This window comes from Sus scrofa, chromosome 1, assembly GCF_000003025.6.
Source record: "Sus scrofa isolate TJ Tabasco breed Duroc chromosome 1, Sscrofa11.1, whole genome shotgun sequence".
NCBI lineage: Eukaryota > Metazoa > Chordata > Mammalia > Artiodactyla > Suidae > Sus > Sus scrofa.
Window position 1 is genome coordinate 2,709,294 of NC_010443.5, and position 19,671 is coordinate 2,728,964.

At 54.2% G+C, this 19,671-nt stretch overlaps 1 protein-coding gene and 1 pseudogene across 2 annotated transcripts; both read left to right on the forward strand.

Moving 5' to 3' along the window:
• On the forward strand, positions 1-1,586 carry LOC110256928 (annotated as a pseudogene).
• Positions 7,872-16,268, forward strand: T (T brachyury transcription factor). Of its 2 annotated transcripts, XM_021074772.1 has the most exons (8): positions 7,872-8,077; positions 8,568-8,832; positions 9,807-9,941; positions 10,661-10,722; positions 10,843-10,904; positions 12,496-12,669; positions 13,699-13,828; positions 15,410-16,268. In XM_021074772.1, exons 1-8 carry the CDS (start codon positions 7,872-7,874, stop codon positions 15,681-15,683), a joined length of 1,308 nt encoding a protein of 435 aa, XP_020930431.1. In that variant the 3' UTR covers positions 15,684-16,268. The 2 variants fall into 2 exon arrangements, with proteins under 2 accessions (XP_020930431.1, XP_020930437.1); XM_021074778.1 differs by lacking the exon at positions 12,496-12,669.

Below are 19,671 nucleotides of genomic sequence, written 5' to 3' on the forward strand. Positions count from 1 at the left end.
AGCTCGGGGTGGGAGGGCATGGGGGGAGAAGGAGCGGCAGCGGCCCGCAGCCCAGCTTCGCCAAGGCTCTCGGCTTGAGGCAGCTGTAGGCACCCAGCATGGGCCGCCCCGCCGCCACGATGCCCAAGAGGAAGCTCAGCTCCTCCGGAAGAGGGTGGGCAGCAAAGGAGGAGCCCCACAGGAGGCTGGCGAGGTCGTCAGCCAAACCTGCTCCTCCAAAAGGCGGCAGGAAAGGCGAAATCTTCAGACAAAAGGGAAAAGGGGAACAAAGGGAAAACAGGCGGAAGTGAGGACGCAAGAGACTAAAGATGTACCTGCAGAAAACCGAGACCCTAAAAAAACGAGGAGCGTCCAGCCCTGATGAAGCAGGAGAGGAAGAAGCCAAGTCTGATGAACACCACACGCCCAGGCCTGTCCTTGGTCCCCCTCTCCCTTCTTGTAAATCCAGAAAAATATTTTTATCAACGATTTTGTAAATGCAAGTTTTTTAAATAGCTCTAGAAACATTTTTGAAAAAGGAGGAAATCCCACCTTATCCCATTTTTTAAGCGTAAAGTCTTTTTTTTAACAGTTGCAATCATTTGCTGGTTGTTTATTTTTTTGGTACAACCAGAAAATGGTGGGATGTTGAGTGTGGGAGGCTTTGATTGTCTTGGGTGTCAGCTTAAGTTTCCATAGATGGGGTGGCTTTTATATCCTATAATACAAAGTGTACTAAAGGGCGGTTTGGAGTCAGTTTAGTGTCTTGAACACTTTAAATTCCGTCTCTTACTGTGTTGTTTTTGCTAGAATTGTTTCCTGAAGCAGACCACGCCTTGACCTTGGCTCCCCTTGGCAGAATTTTGTGCACTCTGGGTAACATCTTTGGTCTCTTAGTCCAGTTTTCCTAGTCATTTTGTTAATGGGCTGTGAACGATAGAACATGTGAGTAGGTGGTGTCTATGGTATTAAATTGTGAATTCGTGGGACTTATGATATAACCGCATATCAACACGTAAAGATGTTGGCACTTGGTATCCTGCCAAGGAAGATTTGCCCCCAGAGTTTAAGCTGGAGAGTTACTGGAGTACCTTTCAGAAAAGAATCACAGCTATATGATTTTTTAGATTTTTGGTACATAGGTTAAGAATCGTGTACAAATTGAAATGTCTGAGTGGTAAAATCCTCCAAACAACCAATCAAATCTCTGTTATGAGAAGAAAGCTATGTAAACATACAGCCGGTATTCAAACCTTAGCAGACAACTGTGCACATGCCCACAACATTCCCACATTTTTCTTTCATGCCTCTAACCTCACCCATCACCCAAAGGAAGTGGCTGCAGTAGTAGAATGGTCTTTTGAAATTTTAATTTATGTCATTTTTAGAATGATCTTTTTAAAAAGCTGGCCTCTGAGGTTAATGTTTGAAAGTTATACAACTTGACGAAGCTGAATTAGGCAAAGACCAAGAAACACGATTTGAATCTTCCCACTTCTGTTCTGGAATTACTCTAGTCCACTAGCATAACTTGGAGTTATAGTTCCAGACGCACTGTGTGACCCTGGAAAGACATTTTTACCGCTCTGATCTACATTTTATTTTATTATGCCACACTGAGAAGAAGGAGTGTGGTAATTCTGACTTTTGCAGGGAGCTTTGGCAATGCCCCGGGGAGGATGTAGTCAGGCTGGAGGAGCACTATTTATTTGGCTTTTGCTTTTCTGCTTAGCAGTCACGCTGGCTGAACTGCAAGTTGTTGAAAGCATGAGAAAATTTTTCTTCTCCTGCTCCTATTACATTGTCATCCTTTGTATTTTTTATATTAAATATGCATTTATTTATAATAATAATTATATTACAATCAAGTCAATTTAATATAGTCTCGTATGCACCAGGGTCATCCTTTGTGTTATGTAACTTTTCCTCAGATTTTTGAAGGATTTAAGCCGACCAGTTCCTCCCCAAACACACACACATGCACACACTCTTGCCGGCTTCCATTTATAAATATGGGAATATGGTGGGTGAGAGAACAAAAGATCCATTTGTTCCACTCACCATATATTAAACCGAGTTGAGTGGAAACAAGATGAGTTTAAAGTAAGACCCACCTGAACTCTAGCTGCACTGCATGGTTCACGCTCTTTGGAGCCTTAGTTGCCTGAATGTCAAGAGAACTTATCACTTTGCAAAAGCGGTGGTGTGTCTGGAGGGTAACTTATGCACAACTCCTTGCATATAATAGACCTCGGGGAATGTTAGTTCCGGGGCTGGGGCACGTCGAACCCTGGAAGCTGTGTGAGTTTAGGGTGAAGAACGTGCTAATCCCAATTTCCAAATGGGTTTTGCTCCTCTGCGGCTTCTTTTCAGCTGCCAAGGTCCCCGCGGTGGGAACCATTCGCTGAGGCTCTTTTCTCACCCAAGTGCGAAGCCCTCCCCTTCGTCCCGTTTTTACTATCAGTCTGGAACTCGACGGGTAGGGAGGATGCGTTTTGGCTCCTCCCCCGTGTGCCCCCAGCCCCCAGCTCTCCTTCTCTCCTTCCGACACTCCAGGCTCTTGCAGATTTGCTCCCAAGCCTTTTGCAGATTTCTGCTCAGGGCGTTGCCTTGGCTTCTTCCTCCTGCCCCAAATATGCTCACAGTGTGGTCACTGTCTTAATCTCCTTCGCTTCTGCCTTTATCTGCAGTATTTAAGGGAACTTGGACGGGAGCCTCTAAAAGGGCTCCAGCGTTTCTCAGATGCAGGGCAGGCCTTGCTTCCTGTCTGTCCCGAAGAGTCCCCACGGCTCAGGAGCCTGCCCGGTGCCCCACCCCCACCCCTGCCCACCCGTCTCCGTCGCTGCCCTCCTGCTTCACCCTCTCCCAGCCCAGCGGCCTCACCAATTTCCCGCCAGGCTTGACCCTCCTGTCTTAATGTCCCCCCGTCCTTATTAAATAGGGGATTGTGTCTGTGGAGTCTCCCCTGTCCTTCAAAGTCCACTCTCAGCTGTCCTGGCTTCGCTCCAGAATCAGGCACTAATCCCGGGCCCACCCCCCATCTCGGCCTCCCCCAGGTCCCCTCTGTCTCTGTCTGCCCTGGAATTCCACCTTGGCTATACTGCACGCCCTCTGTCTCTTCCACAGAAAGAGAGGCCTCCCTCCCCACCCTGAGCCGGGAACACTTACTCGGGCTGGGGCTCAGGCCCCCAACCAACCTCTCTCCCAACAGGCAGCACAACCTCTCCGAACCCTCGGCCGGTCCAACATCAGCAGTGTGTACCAGTTTCTTCTGCCTGCGTTTATGTTCAACACGTTCCTACAAGAGAATTGGTTTGGGACTTCAAATTTCCCAATGCAGTGTCAAAACAGAATTTCCCAAAATAAGGTCTAGAAAAAGGAGCAATGCCCTGTCCAGTGGTATATACAGTCACCGACGACATGACTGGGTAGTGTCCCCAGGCGTGATTTCTGGAGTAGTTTTAAGCCTAGACTGATATTCCTGCTGTCACTGCATTGATTCCCTTGGGACAGCTACTGTCTTTTCAGTCTTAGGTCTCGTTTTAGACACAACTCCGGCAGGGAAGCCTTCCTTTGCTGTCTGAAGACTATTGGCGATTTGAGTCAAAGAGAAGGGACTAGAGAAAGGCCAGGCAGGTTTGGTGGCTCTTGCAGGTCGGTGAATGTTAAGGGTTAATGCTCAACCCCTCATGGTTGTTAAGATGCTCCCCAGCAGGGACCCAGGGGGATCTGGAGGCCCGAGGTCCCCTCCTCTGTGACACACACTCCAATTTCATCAACTCAGTCACTCCATAGGGGACCAGTTGTGTCCCCAGCATGAGTCAAGTGTTGGTGTCAGTGAGTCAAACAGACCCTGCACCCCACCTGCCTCACAGTGTAGCTGTGGGGGTCTGGGGGTGTGGGCTTCCTCCATAGCCGCAAGGTCCTGCAGGCAGGCTGGGAAGTAAGTGGGAAAAGAAAATAGCAGTAGTGTAGGGCCAAGGGTTAAGGGATGAGAGGCAACGGGGCTAGTCCTAAAATGCCGAGGAGACGTGGCTTCTGGAAATCATAAATGACAGGAACGCGAAGATAAAGCCAGAAAACGGTCTGGCCTTCTCAGTAGGACACCAAAACCATAGCCCCTAAGAAACAGAGCCTCCAAGAGGGAAGGGGCTGCGAGGGGGGCAGCCGGAGGAGATGGGGGGCAGTGTGAGAAGAGCAGGACTGTCAGAAAATCAAAGCCGCAAGAGAAAAATAATATCTGCCCTGGAGTCAGTAAACACCAAAGGTGACACTGAGGCAAAGTGACAGAGTGATGTGGAAAAAATACTTCACAGGCCACTTAATACATGCAGAGAGTAGGTAAGAGCTGGAACAGCAGAGAAACTGAGAACAGGCAAGACATGGAAACTAGAAGCACAGAGAATAAGCCGCAAGACAGAGACAGAAGGAAACCCGTCAGAGCTGGAGACAGTCGAAAGGGCTCTCCCAGCCTCCCAGGCAAACGATGCCACAGGGAAGATGCCTGTGAACTGTGAGGACCGAAAAATCCCTGTACCAGGGAGGACACCAAGCTGCCCACTGTGGAAGAGACCTTAACCCAGGCGCCTACAGACTTCTCCTCTGCAGCCTGGAATTCCAAGGGGACAGGAATGTGGCCACACGGAAGCTTTCTGGAGAAGGTCCCAAACCCAAGCACTATATGAACACTGCAGCTGTACTGAGCTGCAGACTTACACATATTCTATAATGAGCACAATCAGAATTTTTTTCTTTTAGGAAAGAAGAAAAAAAAATAAAAGAAGGAACTGGGGGGCTTGGGGAAAGCCACCCAATATATGCAGCTGGCCTTGAGCCTGTTCTGGCACCATCGATACCTGCTCCTAAAGACAAATGGTTTTGTTGCTTGAGAGGAGGTTGAGTCTGGGGAAAATTGCCTCTCTGGGAATTGAAGTGTGTAAGTTGTGTGTGTGTGTGTGTGTGTGTGTGTGTGTGTGTGTGTGTGTGTGTGTGTGAGTGATTGCTTGTAAAATGTTTCCTAAGTTTTTTAAGGGGTGGGGGGATCAGCAGCATCATGAGCTCCCGCCATAAGGTCTCAGTTATTTTTCTGGAGCGGCCAGACTTTCCAACGGGAGAAGACCTTGGAAGAGAAACTGGTGGGGTGCCGGCCCCTCCTCTCCCAAGGAAGCACCTGTTATTAACTGGGGATTCTTTACAGCTGGGCGGGAGGAAGTTTTTGGCTGTAAACTGTCATGCACGGCAGCCTTCATTGAAAGGACCCAGAGAGTGGAGACGCTTGTCTGAGAACCGAGGAACAAATATCCAGAAAATCAGGCACCGAAGGGAGAGGACCCACCCTGGGCAGTGAAAGTCGGGAGACCGCGGCAGCCACCGCGCAGCCCTAACCCCCAGCTCTCCCGCGAGCCGCGCGCCGTGGCCTTTCCACGCTGAGCTCCGGGTCCCCGGCCGCCTTCTGGACGGGAGGCCACTCTGCGTGTGTTGGGAGCTCACATTCTTTGCTGCAGGGTTTTATTTTTATTTGACACCGAAACCCTTCCCGAGTGTGGAGCCGAACTGAAATCGGAACCACAGTGCTGGAGCGACCCGGTAAGCCTGCGGGTACTCACGGGCTCTTCCAGACTTTGGGAAAATCCACCCCAAATCGGTCAGAACCAAGAGAGTTCCCTCCTTAGGGGCTTGAGGAGCGTCGCATGCTGAACTCCCAACCACCCCAATTGCCTGGAAGGTCGCAGGGTCTCCCCCCCCCCCCGCCCCCACCCTCCTCTATTCTAAGTGCAGAGTCTCGGGCGGTCTTAGGGCGCGGAGGTGACCTTTAGACATTTTTAATTTCTCCGGAAAGACACACGCACAAACTCCCCAAAGCCATGGCCCCAAAAGCCGGGTGGAAGGCGACTCAGGCGGGTCTGGGTGCCAGGAGAAAATGAGTCCTTTTGGTGCTTCTTTCCAGAAGGAAACTTTTCCCTCTAGGGTCGGCACAACCTCCCCCCGACTCCCCGGGCGGCATTTCCTCGCATCCTAGACAACAAAAGAAACAGAAACCTGACGGTGACGCGGCGCATCAGGCTCCCCGACTCAGCGATCCTCACCCGGAGAGGGGCGGGAAAGCCGCCCCGGGGGCGGCAGGCGCGCGGTCCCCGGCTGGCACCCGGAAGGCACAGGCTGGACGTGTCCCTCCCGCCGCTCCCAGCAATTCTCGACCCGGGAGCGAGTGCGGCCCCGCGCGGTGCGGGAAGGGTTAGCGCGGGGCGCGGGTTCCACGTCCCTCGCGGAGAGCCCCCTTGCTGAGGCGCAGGGCGGTTCTGAATGCGATGCCCCACCGGCGGGTGGCTTTTCCCCGAGGGCGTGGGTGTGAGGTGAGCCCGAAGCAGAAGGGCAACCGAGGCTGGGACCACGCGCCGGGGTTAGAGCCCTGGGCCAGGGGATTCGAGGGCGCGCAGACGGCCTCCCGACTCCGGGCCTCTGCCTCCTTCCTGCTACCTGGGCGCCCGATTTAGGAGGAATGTTATTATCTGAGGAGACCGTATCGAACTATTTCCTGTTCATTGTCACCTTTCATGCCGGGGAGGTTCTCACCGAAAGGTAATAAACCACGGGCACCTCACACCATCCGGCGCTGGGCCGGGCCGGGCGGGAGATGCACCCGAGCCCCGCTCGCCAGGGAACCCTGGGCCGCCCTCTCCCACTCCCACCTTCGGCGAAAGCAGAGATCACACCACAGCAGTCAAGCAAACTCTCGGGTTACATTCAGTGCACGCATGGATCTCATCAGCAGAGTCCTGCTTTTATAAAGGGGAGCGAAAAAGCAGCCCCAAAGGGGTCTTTGGATGGCTTTCAGTCTATTTCCCTCTCCCGGCGTGGGCTGGACCCGTGGGCAGAGACTTGGAGTGCGGGGATTCCTTTTCCAGACAGGTGACGGCTGCGGAGAACGGGGGCGGGCGAGGCGGGGCGGGGAGGCTGATCCAGGGCCTCAGGAGTTACTGGAGTCACCCGAAGCGCCGGGGGCCGAGGGACGTGTCGGGACAGAACCCGGCTCGGCGGGTGGGCTGAACCTTCGGAGGAGTGGAAACCAGCCCGACCCGGGCGAGGCACAGGGCGCTCGCTCTTAAGCTGGGCTGTGCGCGATGGTCGCAGGCGAGGGACGAACACTGGCTGGGGGCTGGTGAGAGCCTCCGAGCGACTCCGGGCTGGCACCCACACGGGTGCCAGGGACGCTTGGAGAGCGACGAGAGCCCGGCGCACGGGAGTCGGGGCGCCTCGCGCGCAGCCCGGCAGCCCAGCGGCGGGGAGCGGGCTGGGGCGAGCTCGGGAGCCCAGCCCTCCACGCCCACCTCGTCCCCCTCCTGCTCCCGGCTGCGGGGCCCGCCCCGCCGCTTTGATGGAGGTGCAAACGTTTGGGGGAGGGCGGAGGGGCAGGGGCTGGGCCAGGGCGCGCTGGGCCGGGCTCCGGATTTACCAGAAACCCGCGCAGGAGCCCACGGTGGGCCCCCCGCCTCGGCAGCCCGCCCGGCGGGGTCTGATATGGCCGCGCGCGGCCAATGGGCAGCGGCCCCCGCACTTCAAAGGGCGCGCGGCCCAATCCGCCGAGCCCCCTCCGCCGCGGCCGCGGCTCTATTTATGCCGGGGGCGATTTTCTCTCCCCGGAGACCTACTCTCGGCGCTCCTGGCGGGAGTTCAAGTGGAATAACCTTCCCCCCCACCCCTCTCCCCCGCCCCCTCCCCCCCGAATTTCGACTCGCCCTCTGGCCGGGTCTGGGCTCGGCCCCGGTGGCCGTCGCGGGTCTGGGCGCGAGCGGCCCCTCTCCTTGGAAGGTCTGCCGCCTCCTGGAGTGACGGCGGCTCTCGGGTAGCAAGTCGGGGCCTCGGGGGGCGGTGGGGAGGGGGCGGGCGGGAGGATGAGCTCCCCCGGCACTGAGAGCGCGGGGAAGAGCCTGCAGTACCGAGTGGACCACCTACTGAGCGCCGTGGAGAGCGAGCTGCAGGCGGGCAGCGAGAAGGGCGACCCCACCGAGCGCGAGCTGCGCGTGGGCCTGGAGGAGAGCGAGCTGTGGCTGCGCTTCAAGGAGCTCACCAACGAGATGATCGTGACCAAGAACGGCAGGTGGGTGCGCGGCCGTCCGGCGAGCGCCCCGCACGCACTCGGCGGTCCGGAAGCGCGGCCGCGACGTCCTGCGCGGAGCGAGCTTCCTCCTGGTGGAGGTCTCGGCTCGTTTCGGCTCCGGCTGGGAAGAGACCCCTGCGGCCTCCAAGGGTCCCTCTGGGGCTTCTTCGTGTAACCGACCCTCTTCTGGCGTAGAGGGATTTGGGTGGGGGGAGTCTCGGGTTCCGCGCCTCGCCCACCTTTGCCCCGCCGGCGTGACGCTGACTGATGCCGCAGTCCTCGGCCCGCTCCCCTCCCGCCCTGCCTGCGGAGGCTGTGGGATGGTGCGGAGGGCCCCTGTGGATCTAGACGGCCCTGGCCCGGCGGAAACGCTGGAGTCCTCCTTGTAAATTCCCAAAGGGGCTCCTCTTTACCCCTGACGACGGAGGCCTCTGCCTTCCGTCTGACGGGTCACAGCCCGGGTCCTCCTGCTGCGCTCCGTCCTTTCCAGGAGGATGTTCCCAGTGCTGAAGGTGAACGTGTCTGGCCTGGACCCCAACGCCATGTACTCCTTCCTGCTGGACTTCGTGGCGGCCGACAACCACCGCTGGAAGTACGTGAACGGGGAGTGGGTGCCAGGGGGCAAGCCCGAGCCGCAGGCGCCCAGCTGCGTCTACATCCACCCAGACTCCCCCAACTTCGGGGCCCACTGGATGAAGGCGCCGGTGTCCTTCAGCAAAGTCAAGCTCACCAACAAGCTCAATGGAGGGGGCCAGGTAGGTGTGATGGGGGGAGGCGGGGGCTGCTGCGAGGAGGGGCCCTCTTCTCTGCACCTTCTCCTGGAGGAGGCTTGGAGGCGCTGTCTGCACGGAGGTGACATCTGCCTTCCTCAATTAAGCCCTCAGTATTGTTTATATTAAACTGCCGACAGTGACACCAAGACCTGGAGAGAGGTGAGAGGGCGCAAAGCCTCCCCTGTGAACACTCAAGCAGGTCTCAAGCGTTGGGGAACCTTCGTGTCCCAGCCCCACTTTCTTAGGGGCAGAGAAAATACCAGCCTTGGTGGTGAATTTTTTAATTTTTTAATTTTATTTTTGTGGTCTTTTCTAGGGCCGATCCCACGGTATATGGAGGTTCCCAGGCTAGGGGTCTCATCGGAGCTGTAGCCGCTGGCCTACACCACAGCTCACGGCAACACAACACCGGATTCTTAACCCACTCTGCAAGGCCAGGGATGGAACCCGAAACCTCAGGTTGCTAGTCGGATTCGTTAACCACTGAGCCACGACGGGAACTCCTTTGATGATGAATTTAGATGGTGAATACGGCACGGTCTTTACTGCGTGGAGTCTGGAGAAACTTGTAAATTGGACCTTTTCTACAAAACATCTTTTCTTGGGCACTGTTACTGGAAGACCTGGTGTTTCTGAAAACTGCGGTCGCTGTGCCCCGGCATTTAAAGCTGTTTGTAGTCACCCTAGAAGCTTTAGAACTTTATTCCACCAGGCCAAAGCATTCATTGCTTTTAATGGTATGTAGTATCTCACATTCCTTTTTCCAACTCCTCGGGGGAGCAGCACCTGATGTGATGGGAAACCCCACCAACTTCAACAGTAAAGATGATTTTCTGGGAGTGGCAGGATTTTCTGCGTCTTGGATGTATTTTTCTCAGAGCAGGACAAATGGATGCTCTGTAGCCTTAAGGGTAAGGCATTGATTATCCCCAATCCCGTGTTTGTGTCTCTCTCAGATCATGCTGAACTCCTTACATAAGTACGAGCCTCGAATCCACATCGTGAGGGTTGGGGGTCCACAGCGCATGATCACCAGCCACTGCTTCCCAGAGACCCAGTTCATAGCGGTGACGGCTTATCAGAATGAGGAGGTGAGATCCCACGAGTGGTCCCCCAGAGGTTTCCGAGGGTGCGGAGAGCCCGTGTGGGTAGTGTGCTGTAGACGGAGAATAAATGCCTTTTCGGGTAATTTACCATCACTATAAAATTGGGACAGAGGGAGAAAAGTTTTAAAAGAAGTCCTCATTCAAGCACTTTCCCCATTCATTTTCCATACGTGTCCAAAACCAGGAGCATCCACTAGATGAGGCTCACGTGGAAAGAAGAATCAAAATAATTCAGGTTCAGTCCTGCAAGAACGCCTTGAGGGGCATCTTCTTATTCTGCTTATTCTGCAAATCTTCCTGAAAAGGTTGGGGCACTGATGAGAAGTTGTGATTAGCTGGCTAAGGGGTCAGTGTTGACCACCAGCTGGAACCTGCAGCCATTCCTTCTGAGCAGCCCTGGGTTGTGTTTTAAGGCATGTTTGTTTGATGGGCTTGCACAGCATTTTGTCAGCCATCGGTTGTATTTACTGTGAATTCCGCTCAGAGAACCTGCGTGTCAAAGCTTTTCATAAATGCTCTGTCCTTTATAAAGTATTGCCATTACTTGTCTACTTCCGATCCAAACAGAAAATTATTCCTGGAAAGAAGCCTGATTATATTTAAATATTTAAAGGGGGTACTGATGGTTGCTGATGTCTTGGTGCCAAATTAACATCTCTGGCTAATGGGCAATATACTGGTAACTGCAACCTCTTGTTTTTCAGATCACAGCTCTCAAAATTAAATACAACCCATTTGCAAAAGCTTTCCTTGATGCAAAGGAAAGGTAAGAAAATTCTAGCTGTACCCTCTGGGCAGGGAAGTATGTGAAAGATGCACTTTGGCTGCAGATACCATATTCTGAATGTTCTCCTTCCTGACAATTCCACACACTTTTTTTTGACAGAAGTGACCACAAAGATATGATGGAAGAGCCGGGAGACGGCCAGCAATCCGGGTACTCCCAATGTACGGTTTGTTGCACTCCGCCACTGCCACCGCATGTACCTTGTTTGCGGACTAGGCTGCGGGAGCTGGAAGCTGGGGATGGGCAGGCAGACTTTCTGTGTGTGGTCGGGGAGCACCTGGCCCGTGTGCTCACATTGTTCCGACTGGTCGTCGGGCTACTGGCCCTCAGCTTCTTCTCCAGCTTGGGACAGTGGATGCTCCCCCGGCTCATGTCCGGGAAGCCTGCGGAGAATTTACCGAGGTTTTTTTGCTTCACCTCGAGGAAGCGCCAACCATGGCTGGGGACGGGGGGATCCCTGAGACCTTGAAGGTGTTTGAACTGCTCTGTGGGGCAAGAGGAGAACCCAGCTCTTATATGCTGGGTAATGATTGAAAGCCGAAGGACCATCTCTGGGGTGATGCTTCTGGTCCCGTTCCCCCTCGGCCCCCCTCGGTTCTGGGAACAGTGGCTCATGGGATGGGAAAGCCTGCTTTGAGTCTGGCTTCCTTTAGGAGCCCGTGAGCCAGAGCAAAGCGAGGCAGGGCCCCTGCGACTCTGTTTGCAAAAAGGCTTTGTCTCCCCCTCCTCTCCTCGCAGGGAGGGGGCTCTGAGCTGAATACCTGGCAGCTCTGGGGAGAGAAAAGTTAGTGCTTGCCGCTCACTTCAAGGGTCTGGAGGAACCAGCCTAGCTCCCTGCTCAGTCATTTTCTGTTCTGTATTTCTTTCTTTTTCTTCTTTCTCTCTTTTTTCTTTCCTCCCTCTCCTTTCCCTCCTTCCCGCCCCCCTTCCTTCCTTTCCTACCCTCCTCCCTCCCTCGCTCTCATCCTTTCTTTCCTTCAAATCTCTGTAGGGGCCGTGTTCCCGAACAGCTCTCCCCGGGGGGGCCCGTGGGCTGCCACATAAGAGCAGAACACGAACAGCTGCTCTGGCGAGTGACCAGCCCAAGCTTTGTGGCCACATCTGGACCTTCCTCTCCTTCGAATGTTCTCTCACGTGTTGTTTGTAGTTTGGGAGTTGGAGCCAGAGGAGTTGTCATGGTTCCTTCTCTGATCTTTTTTTTTAAGTTTTAAAAAAGGGAATAGAGAAGGAGGAGCGGGCAGGACCCCATTGGAACGGCTTTCTGGTCGATGTGTGAGGCAGGGAGAGGGTGAACCTAACGCAGAAGAGTGCTCAGAAAATGGGTGCCCCCGGCCAGGACAGGAGCTGCCCTGCGCAGGGAGCGAGGGGGAGGGAGGACGAGGGACCCCGCCTGGCTGCCAGCTCTGTGTGTCCTGAATCTGAATTTTGTCTGTTTTTACATTGTATTCAAGCCCTGAGAGCTGACCCGCCTGGGGGAACAGAACCTCCTGGAAGAGACTGGGGGCTGGGGGTGACTAGGTCTGGTGGAGGGGCCTGGGTGGGCTGGGGCGGGGATCTTGCTGCCAGGTTCTCTCTGGTGCCCTGTGGGTTTAGAAGCCTCGCCAGCTTGGCAGGAGCTGACCCACGAGGCCTGAGGCCCCTTTCTCGGGACCCAAGAAAAAGATGTGCCACCCCTTGGCCTCTGGCCTCTGGCCCCGTAGCTAACGGAGGTGCTGCAAAGGCCAGTCACTCAGCATTCTTCTCTCACAGCAGGGGGGTGGCTGATCCCTGGAACCAGCACCCTGTGCCCACCTGCCACCCCCCACCCTCAGTTTGGAGGCCCCCTCTCGCTTCCCTCCACGCACGGCTGTGAGAGGTATCCTGCCCTGCGGAACCACCGGCCGGCCCCCTACCCCAGCCCTTACGCGCATCGCAGCAGTTCTCCAAGTAAGTCCTAGATGGGAGCCGCCTGGCTGGGTGTGCGGGTGGCCAGAAGGCTTCTGGAAGGGGAAAGGCTGTGTGCCGGGGCCCAGAGAGCAGGCTCAAGAGGGACCTTCTTCTCACGTCCGTGTTCCTGCTGGCCCAACCCCAGAGCCGTCCAGACCAGGGGCTTCGGAGCCGAAAGTGACTCTTAGTGCTGGAGCTTTCCGCTCCAGGACTGGGGCCACATCTAGGTTTGGCTAGTTATGAACCCCTCTGAAAGGACGATGGCCACCGACCAGGCACTCAACCGATTGGCTGGACCCGACACAGAGTGTCTCAAGTATGGTGCCCAGGAGGCACCCAAAAAGCCACCCAGACTCACCACGTCAGAAGCCCTGGGGGTGGGCCCAGCAGTTTGTGGCTTAAAAGTCCCCCAGGGCATCCCGGTGCGTGGTTGAGTGGTGTGAACCCTGGGCTGGACCCTGCAGACCCCTGGGCCTCATTCTCTCTAACACCGTGGATGCCTAGACTTAATTTTGTCTGACTTCAAAAGGAGGGGAGAAGCTAATGAAGACCATAAAGCAATTAAGCAATTAAAGTCGATTTGAAATGAAAGGCGCTTCTTTGGTAAGGAAATAGTCTTGACCAGAGGCTCGAAGATCATATTTTAAATTTTGCCTGGAGTGATGGTTTCTAAAGCCCTTTTGATTCTTAAGAAATAATCCTTGGTGGAGAGACAGGTTAAATTACCTGGATTTTTATGTTTGAAGATAGTACATCCTTAATCATGGGATTGTAGGATTTTTATTTCTGCAGCTATAGATAAAGAAGATAAAGAAGAAGCCTGGGTACTGGAGTATAATTTCAAATATACACATTCAACGATAGGTATTAGCCTTTGGTGACCAGTGAAGCAGGCCAGTGGTCTGTTTGCTATAGTCACTTTCACGCATTTCGTTTGCAATGCTGGGAAGCTCTAGTTGGGAGCATTTCAATGTACTTTGTCCCTCTGGGAAGACCCCTTCGGTAATGACACTTTCTTGCATCCTGCAGCTTACGCTGACAATTCATCTGCGTGTTTATCCATGCTGCAGTCCCATGACAGCTGGTCCGGCCTTGGGACACCTGCCCACGCCAGCATGTTTCCCATGAGTCCCAGCACCGGCCCTGCCGCCAGCTCCAGGTGAGACATCTGAGCCAGGATGCGCAGTGTCCTGGGCCCTCTGAGGGCCTGTGATGTCTTGCCATCTTGTTCGTTGGCCTTTATTCAGCCTTTACCTATGGGTGTTGGGTTTTTATTTGTGATTTGACCCTTGGCCACATCTGTCTGGGCACCAGGGCAGGGGACAGCTGTGCGTTCCAGCTTCAGCCTGTTCTCTGGGGAGGTTGGTGGTTTGTTTGCTCAGGGTGGGTGGGAGCTGGGTTGTAAAAGAAGGGAACTGGGGGAGTTGCCGTCGTGGTGCAGTGGAAATGAATCTGAGTAGTAACTGTGAGGACACAGGTTCAATCCCTGGCCTCGATCAGTGGGTTAGGGATCCAGTATTGCTGTGAGCTGTGGTGTAGGTCGCAGACGCAGCTCAGATCCCCAGTTGCTGTGGCTCTGGCGCAGGCTGGTGGCTACAGCTCCGACGAGACCCTAACCTGGGAACCTCCATATGCTGTGGGTGTGGCCCAAAAAAGACAAAAATAAATAAATAAATACATAAAAATAAAGCAAATAATGCCCAACCAGCAAGCCTTTCTAGGGCGCTGAGGTCACCTGGAAAATTGCTGTAAATCCAACCTGCAGGTTAGAGCAACCCCCGCCCCCGGATTTCATTCCCCCTTGAGTTGGGCATCTTGCTTCTTTTCGTCTGTAAGATGGGGACTGTAACCTGCCCACTTACCTCAGGCTTGTCTGCAAGTTCAAACGCATCTGAAGTGCAGGACAGGGCTTGGCAAACGGTAAAGCTCGTCCAGCATAACGTCTCATTCATTGTTCGTTTCCAGAAGGACTCTGCTGTAAGAGAGAGATGTTCTCCTGAAACCAAATGCTAGCATAGCGTGACGCTCTTCCAGTGTATACTCAGCCTGGGGGATTTGATGCCCGTCTCCAGCTGCTTTCATAGGTTGGGAGACAGCGTGAAATGCGGTCACAGACCAAGGCTGATGTGACACAGCTCGTTAAGGGCACACGGGATTTGCTTCTGGGTCTAATTCTGTGGTGCGTTTCCTTCCGCTGTGCATCACACTAACACAGGTTGAGGCTGTAGGGACGGGGCCCTGGGAGCGGTGGCGGTTGAGAAGTCACTGGACAGAGGCCCTTCCCCGTTCGGCGTTCTGGAAGGGTATTCTCATGCCTCCCTCACAGAATCACTGTGCGGTGCGGGGGGCGGGGTGTGCTAATTAACACAGATGCTTAAGCCCATCCTGTGAAACATCTGATGCAGTGTATCTGAGAATTTTGGATGCTGAACAAGACCGCCAAGCAGGAGTCTTTTGCAGCAAAACCTAGCTGCTCTCTGCCAGGCTCTGCATAAAGAGCCTTTTTAGTCAGTGTCCTAATAATGACTTTATTTCTTGTTAATGGATGAGGTGGTAACTTCTCTATCCATCAGAGTGTGGTTTAATCACGCAGCGGAAGCGACCTGGTTGAGAGGAAGACGCCGTCTAGCCCAGGAATGGGATGTGGGGGGGTGCTTCCCTCCTGCCGCTGGCCTGCGCCGCTCCCCAGGTCTCTGACTTGTGTCTCTGACTTGTCTGCTCTCCCGGTTTCCCCTTTCAGCCAGTACCCCAGCCTGTGGTCCGTGAGCAATGGCACCATCACCGCAGGCGCCCAGACTTCAGGGATGTCCAACGGGCTGGGAGCCCAGTTCTTCCGAGGCTCCCCCGCGCCCTCTGCGCCCCTCGCCCACCCCGTCTCGGCCTCCTCCTCCTCAGGGTCCCCGCTGTACGAAGGGGCCGCCCCGGCCACAGACATTGCTGATGGCCAGTACGATGCCTCAGCCCAAGCCCGCCTCCTGGCCTCGTGGACGCCCGTGTCGCCTCCTTCCATGTGAACCCGGCCGATGATGTGACATCTTTGTGGTGGCAGCAAGCATCGGTTTGACTGGCAGCTCACGGGGCAAGGGATGGGAATAAGGCCTATTCAGCTTGCTTTAAATAAGAGGGGGCTACATGTTCTGTTATTTATCTGGAGTCCCACTGCCACCACCTTTGTCCATCCTCAGCGGTGGCAGTGCCGCCCTGGGTCCTTTACGCGCTGCAGGTGAATTCAAGTACAGAAGCAGTGCAGTTGGCCTAATTCATCTGGATTCACAGTAAAAACTTACTTGCTAGTGTCTAGAAACTTTGTCTCGTACAGTGCAGGTGACTCTGGCACATCAGAATTTGTACACGCCACCGGTCCTGCTCAAGTGAGATAAAAACACACTCTTCAATCTCCTCCTTGTTGCTTTCAAGTAGATGCCGGGGCCCTTGTGGGCAGGAGTCAGGGCGGAGGCTGAGTTGTGATCAGGGCAGCAGGTGGCAGTGAAATGGATTCGGGCTGGCCCTGCCCACTCGCATGTGTTTACTTTAAGCATAGGTAGCTTATGTCTTGTATCGTTAAACCTACAACTGTTTATTTTTCTTTTGACAAAGTAGCCAAAGACAATCAGCAGAAAGCATTTTCTGCAAAATAAAGGCAATGTGCAAAATCCGGTTGGTCTCCTTGTTAGCTCTCCGCTTCTAGAATGAGGTTTTGCAGCTTGTTACAGCTGGTGGTGAAGATTGTCCTGGAGAAGCTTTTCAGTCTGATAGGGATTCTAATGTTTTATCTAATCGGTGGCTGAACTGGAGGTGAAATTTGCATCTTCTTGATTACTCAAGACTGGTTGCCACAAACCTGCAAAAATGGTAAAGGATTTTCAGGAGGGTTACAACAGCCCACACTGAACCCGGCTGGATGGTGACAGAATGAACACACTGATGCCTAAAGATTCGTATGGCACGCTGACCCGATTCAAGCCCAAATGCATAAAGTGAGTTGGCAGGAAGCTATGGTTTATCGATGTAAGGGGGTCGTTGTCCCTGTCCTTTGAACAGTTTCTGCCGCCAAGCTTCCCCAGCAGTGAGCCAGAACTGAGCTGGGGACAGGTTGCGGCGAGTTCTCCATCTAGCGGCAGGTCCCTTACTTAATCCTACTTGTTCAAGCCTGATGCTCTTTCTGAACCTCTGCTGTCTATTCGTAGCGCATGAACCTAGAAGTTAGTGTAAATAGCTGCATTTTTAGTGTAGCCGTCTGCTTTCTGAGCGGGGCATGCTCCTTGTAATTATTCGCTACCTAAAAGTTTTCCTGGGTTTTATCCCTACTAGGTTTTATTGCAGCTCCTAAGTAGAAATACCTCAGATCAGAAGATGTGTTGGCATAAATGTAGTAGAAAAACGTTTTGGAATAAACCACAGCCAAGTAGGACTGGGAAGTAAGCTCGCTTCTGTGGTCTGGCCTGGGTGCGAGGTCTGCTGGAGAAGGGTGAGGGGTTCTTGGGGTGGGGGAGGGTGCTAGGGCTGTGATCCCATGATCCAGTAGCATGGGTGTCTCCCATCACCCTGCACACTGGACCAGGGTTCTGTACACCGAGGACCTCGCCCAGTGCCCGCCCTTCCCGGCCTTCAGGAGCTGCCCTGTGGGGAGAAGGGGAGCTTGGGTGCTGGGGTTACTGGAGCACACCAGTGCACGTGGCCCCGCCCCGTTTTCACTTGAAAGGGAAGGTTTACTGCTGACCCACCAGGATCTTCATTAACTCAGGTGTAAACACCTCCGGACATCAAAGGAAAAGACAGTTGTTCAATTCCAAGGCAACATAAAAGTCCCCCCCCCGCCACCCCCTCAATAAATCCCATTAAGAATCCACAGGATAGAGGGTGCACACTTCCCAGCCCCTGAACACACGTCACACGTCACTTAGTTTGAGCCGCCCAGGTTGAAGTTCCTGGGGTATGATGGCAGCTGTCGCTTGGGGCACTTATTAGGGGAACTGTCACTATCCTTTTTTTTTTTTTTTTTTGTCTTTTTGCCTTTTCTAGGGCCACTCCCGTGGCATATGGAGGTTCCCAGGCTAGGGGTTCAATTGGAGCTGTAGCCACTGGCCTACACCACAGCCACAGCAACTTGGGATCAGAGCTGCATCTGCAACCTACACCACAGCTCATGGCAACGCTGGATCCTTAGCCCACTGAACAAGGCCAGGGATCAAACCCGCAACCTCATGGTTCCTAGTCGGATTTGTTTCCACTGAGCCACAACGGGAACTCCGAACTGTCGCTATTCTAAGTGCATGGCTGTGTCTCTTTAACCTAAGAAACCTCCTCTTTGCAGAGAAAAGCAGGTGGAGGTGTAAGAAGCAGAACAGCTTGTCCAGGTTCACAGGGCTGGTGAGTGGGGACAGGTGAGCCCCACTGGCTACGGGTGTGTGGTGCTTGCCCGGCAAAGCACGTCAGCTTCCCTGGTCTCATCACGGGGAGGCCACGGAGGGTTGAGCAGGAAGCACAGGCTGCCTGGCGCACTGCCAGGAAGAAGGTCCTTGTGCGCCCTTGGGCTCCCCAGAGGCATCTGATGCCCCTGATAAGGGTACCAGAGAGAAAAGGTTTAACCCTGCTGTACAGGGACCTGAGACTGGAGGTTTGAGGAAGCGGGGAGGTAGGGCGTGGCGACCGTGATGCTGCGGTGTGAATGGACCGCGAAAGAGCGAGCCTGGCAAGTCAGCGGGTCCCCCCAAACCTTCTGCTGCTGATGCCACAGCCCCTCCCCCTCCCTTCGCAGGTCTGTCGTGAATACACACCTGGTGCCAGGCGTTGGGACAGGCCTTGGGGGGCGGTGAGGGAACTTGGCAGACCAACTACCCATTTCAAACAAGAAAAAGAATCTTAAAGGAAGACACGTTTGAGTGAGAAGTGTTTAGGAGAAGATAAGCTGCATCGTAAGGAGGGGTGGGGCCCTTTAAATAAGGCTGCGGAGACCTTCCCTTTGGAGGGGGTGCTGCAGCCCTGGGGGCTGATCCACAAGCTGAAGGGCTCAGACTGGAGCAGCGGTTACGGGGGAGGAGCTGGGGAGTGGGCAAGGCCAGAGCGCAGGAGGGCAGAGGGATGGGGGACGTGGGCGAGGGGGGCACATGGGGTCCCCAAATTGTGGTAAAATACACATAAAGTTTACACCTTGACCATTTTAAGAGGAAAGGGATTCACGTTGTTGGGCAGCCGTTCCCCACCGCCCATCTGCCCGCTATTTTATGCTTGCAATGGAAACTCTGACCCTAAACCCTCCCCCCATCCATCCTTCCACTGTCTGCCTCTGTGGGTTTGACGCCTCTGGGACCCCACTCGAGCGCAGTCTGCAGCATTGGTCTTTTTGTGAGATTGGCTTCTTTCCTTATAGCCGAACGGCCTCCAGCTCCAGCCGTGGAAAAGGAGTTTCCTCCCTCTTTCGGGCTAAATGATATTCCTCGTCTGGTTCAGACCTCATGTGTTTATCCTTTTCGGCCACAGCGGACGCTTGGGTTGTTCCACCATCTAACCCCCGTGGAAAAGGCCGCCCCACGTCTCACTCCCACCAGCAAGGATTCCAGCTTCACAGCCTTGCAACGCTTGGTATTTTACGTGGGGTTTTGGGGGAAGGTTTAAGTTTTTTTTTTATTTTTTCAATTTTTTTCACTTTTTAGGGCCACACCTGCAGCATATGGAGGTTCCCAAGCTAGAAGTCCCAAAGCTATAGATGCTGGCCTACACCACAGCCACAGAAACATGGATCCAAACCACATCTGTGACCTATACCGCAGCTCATGGCAATGCGGGATCCTTAACCCACTGAGCGAGGCCAGGGATCGAACCCGTGTCCTCATGGATACTAGTCGGGTTCATTTCCGCTGAGTCACGACGGGAACCCCTTTGGGGACCTTTTAGTAGTGGCCAGGCTAATGCATGTGAGGTGGGAGCACTTGTGTTTCATTTCGTGCACAGTGATGGTCGATGGGTTACACGAGGGGGACACCCTCTGATTTACCCCTTTTT

Bases quoted from the DNA above. Each gene is read 5' to 3' on its own strand.
- T (XM_021074772.1), top strand. From the start codon at position 7,872: ATGAGCTCCCCCGGCACTGAGAGCGCGGGGAAGAGCCTGCAGTACCGA. The intron at 8,833-9,806 runs GTAGGTGTGATG...TGTCTCTCTCAG, and splicing joins AGCTCAATGGAGGGGGCCAG to ATCATGCTGAACTCCTTACA. The intron at 10,905-12,495 runs GTACGGTTTGTT...CTCTCACAGCAG, and splicing joins GCAATCCGGGTACTCCCAAT to GGGGGTGGCTGATCCCTGGA.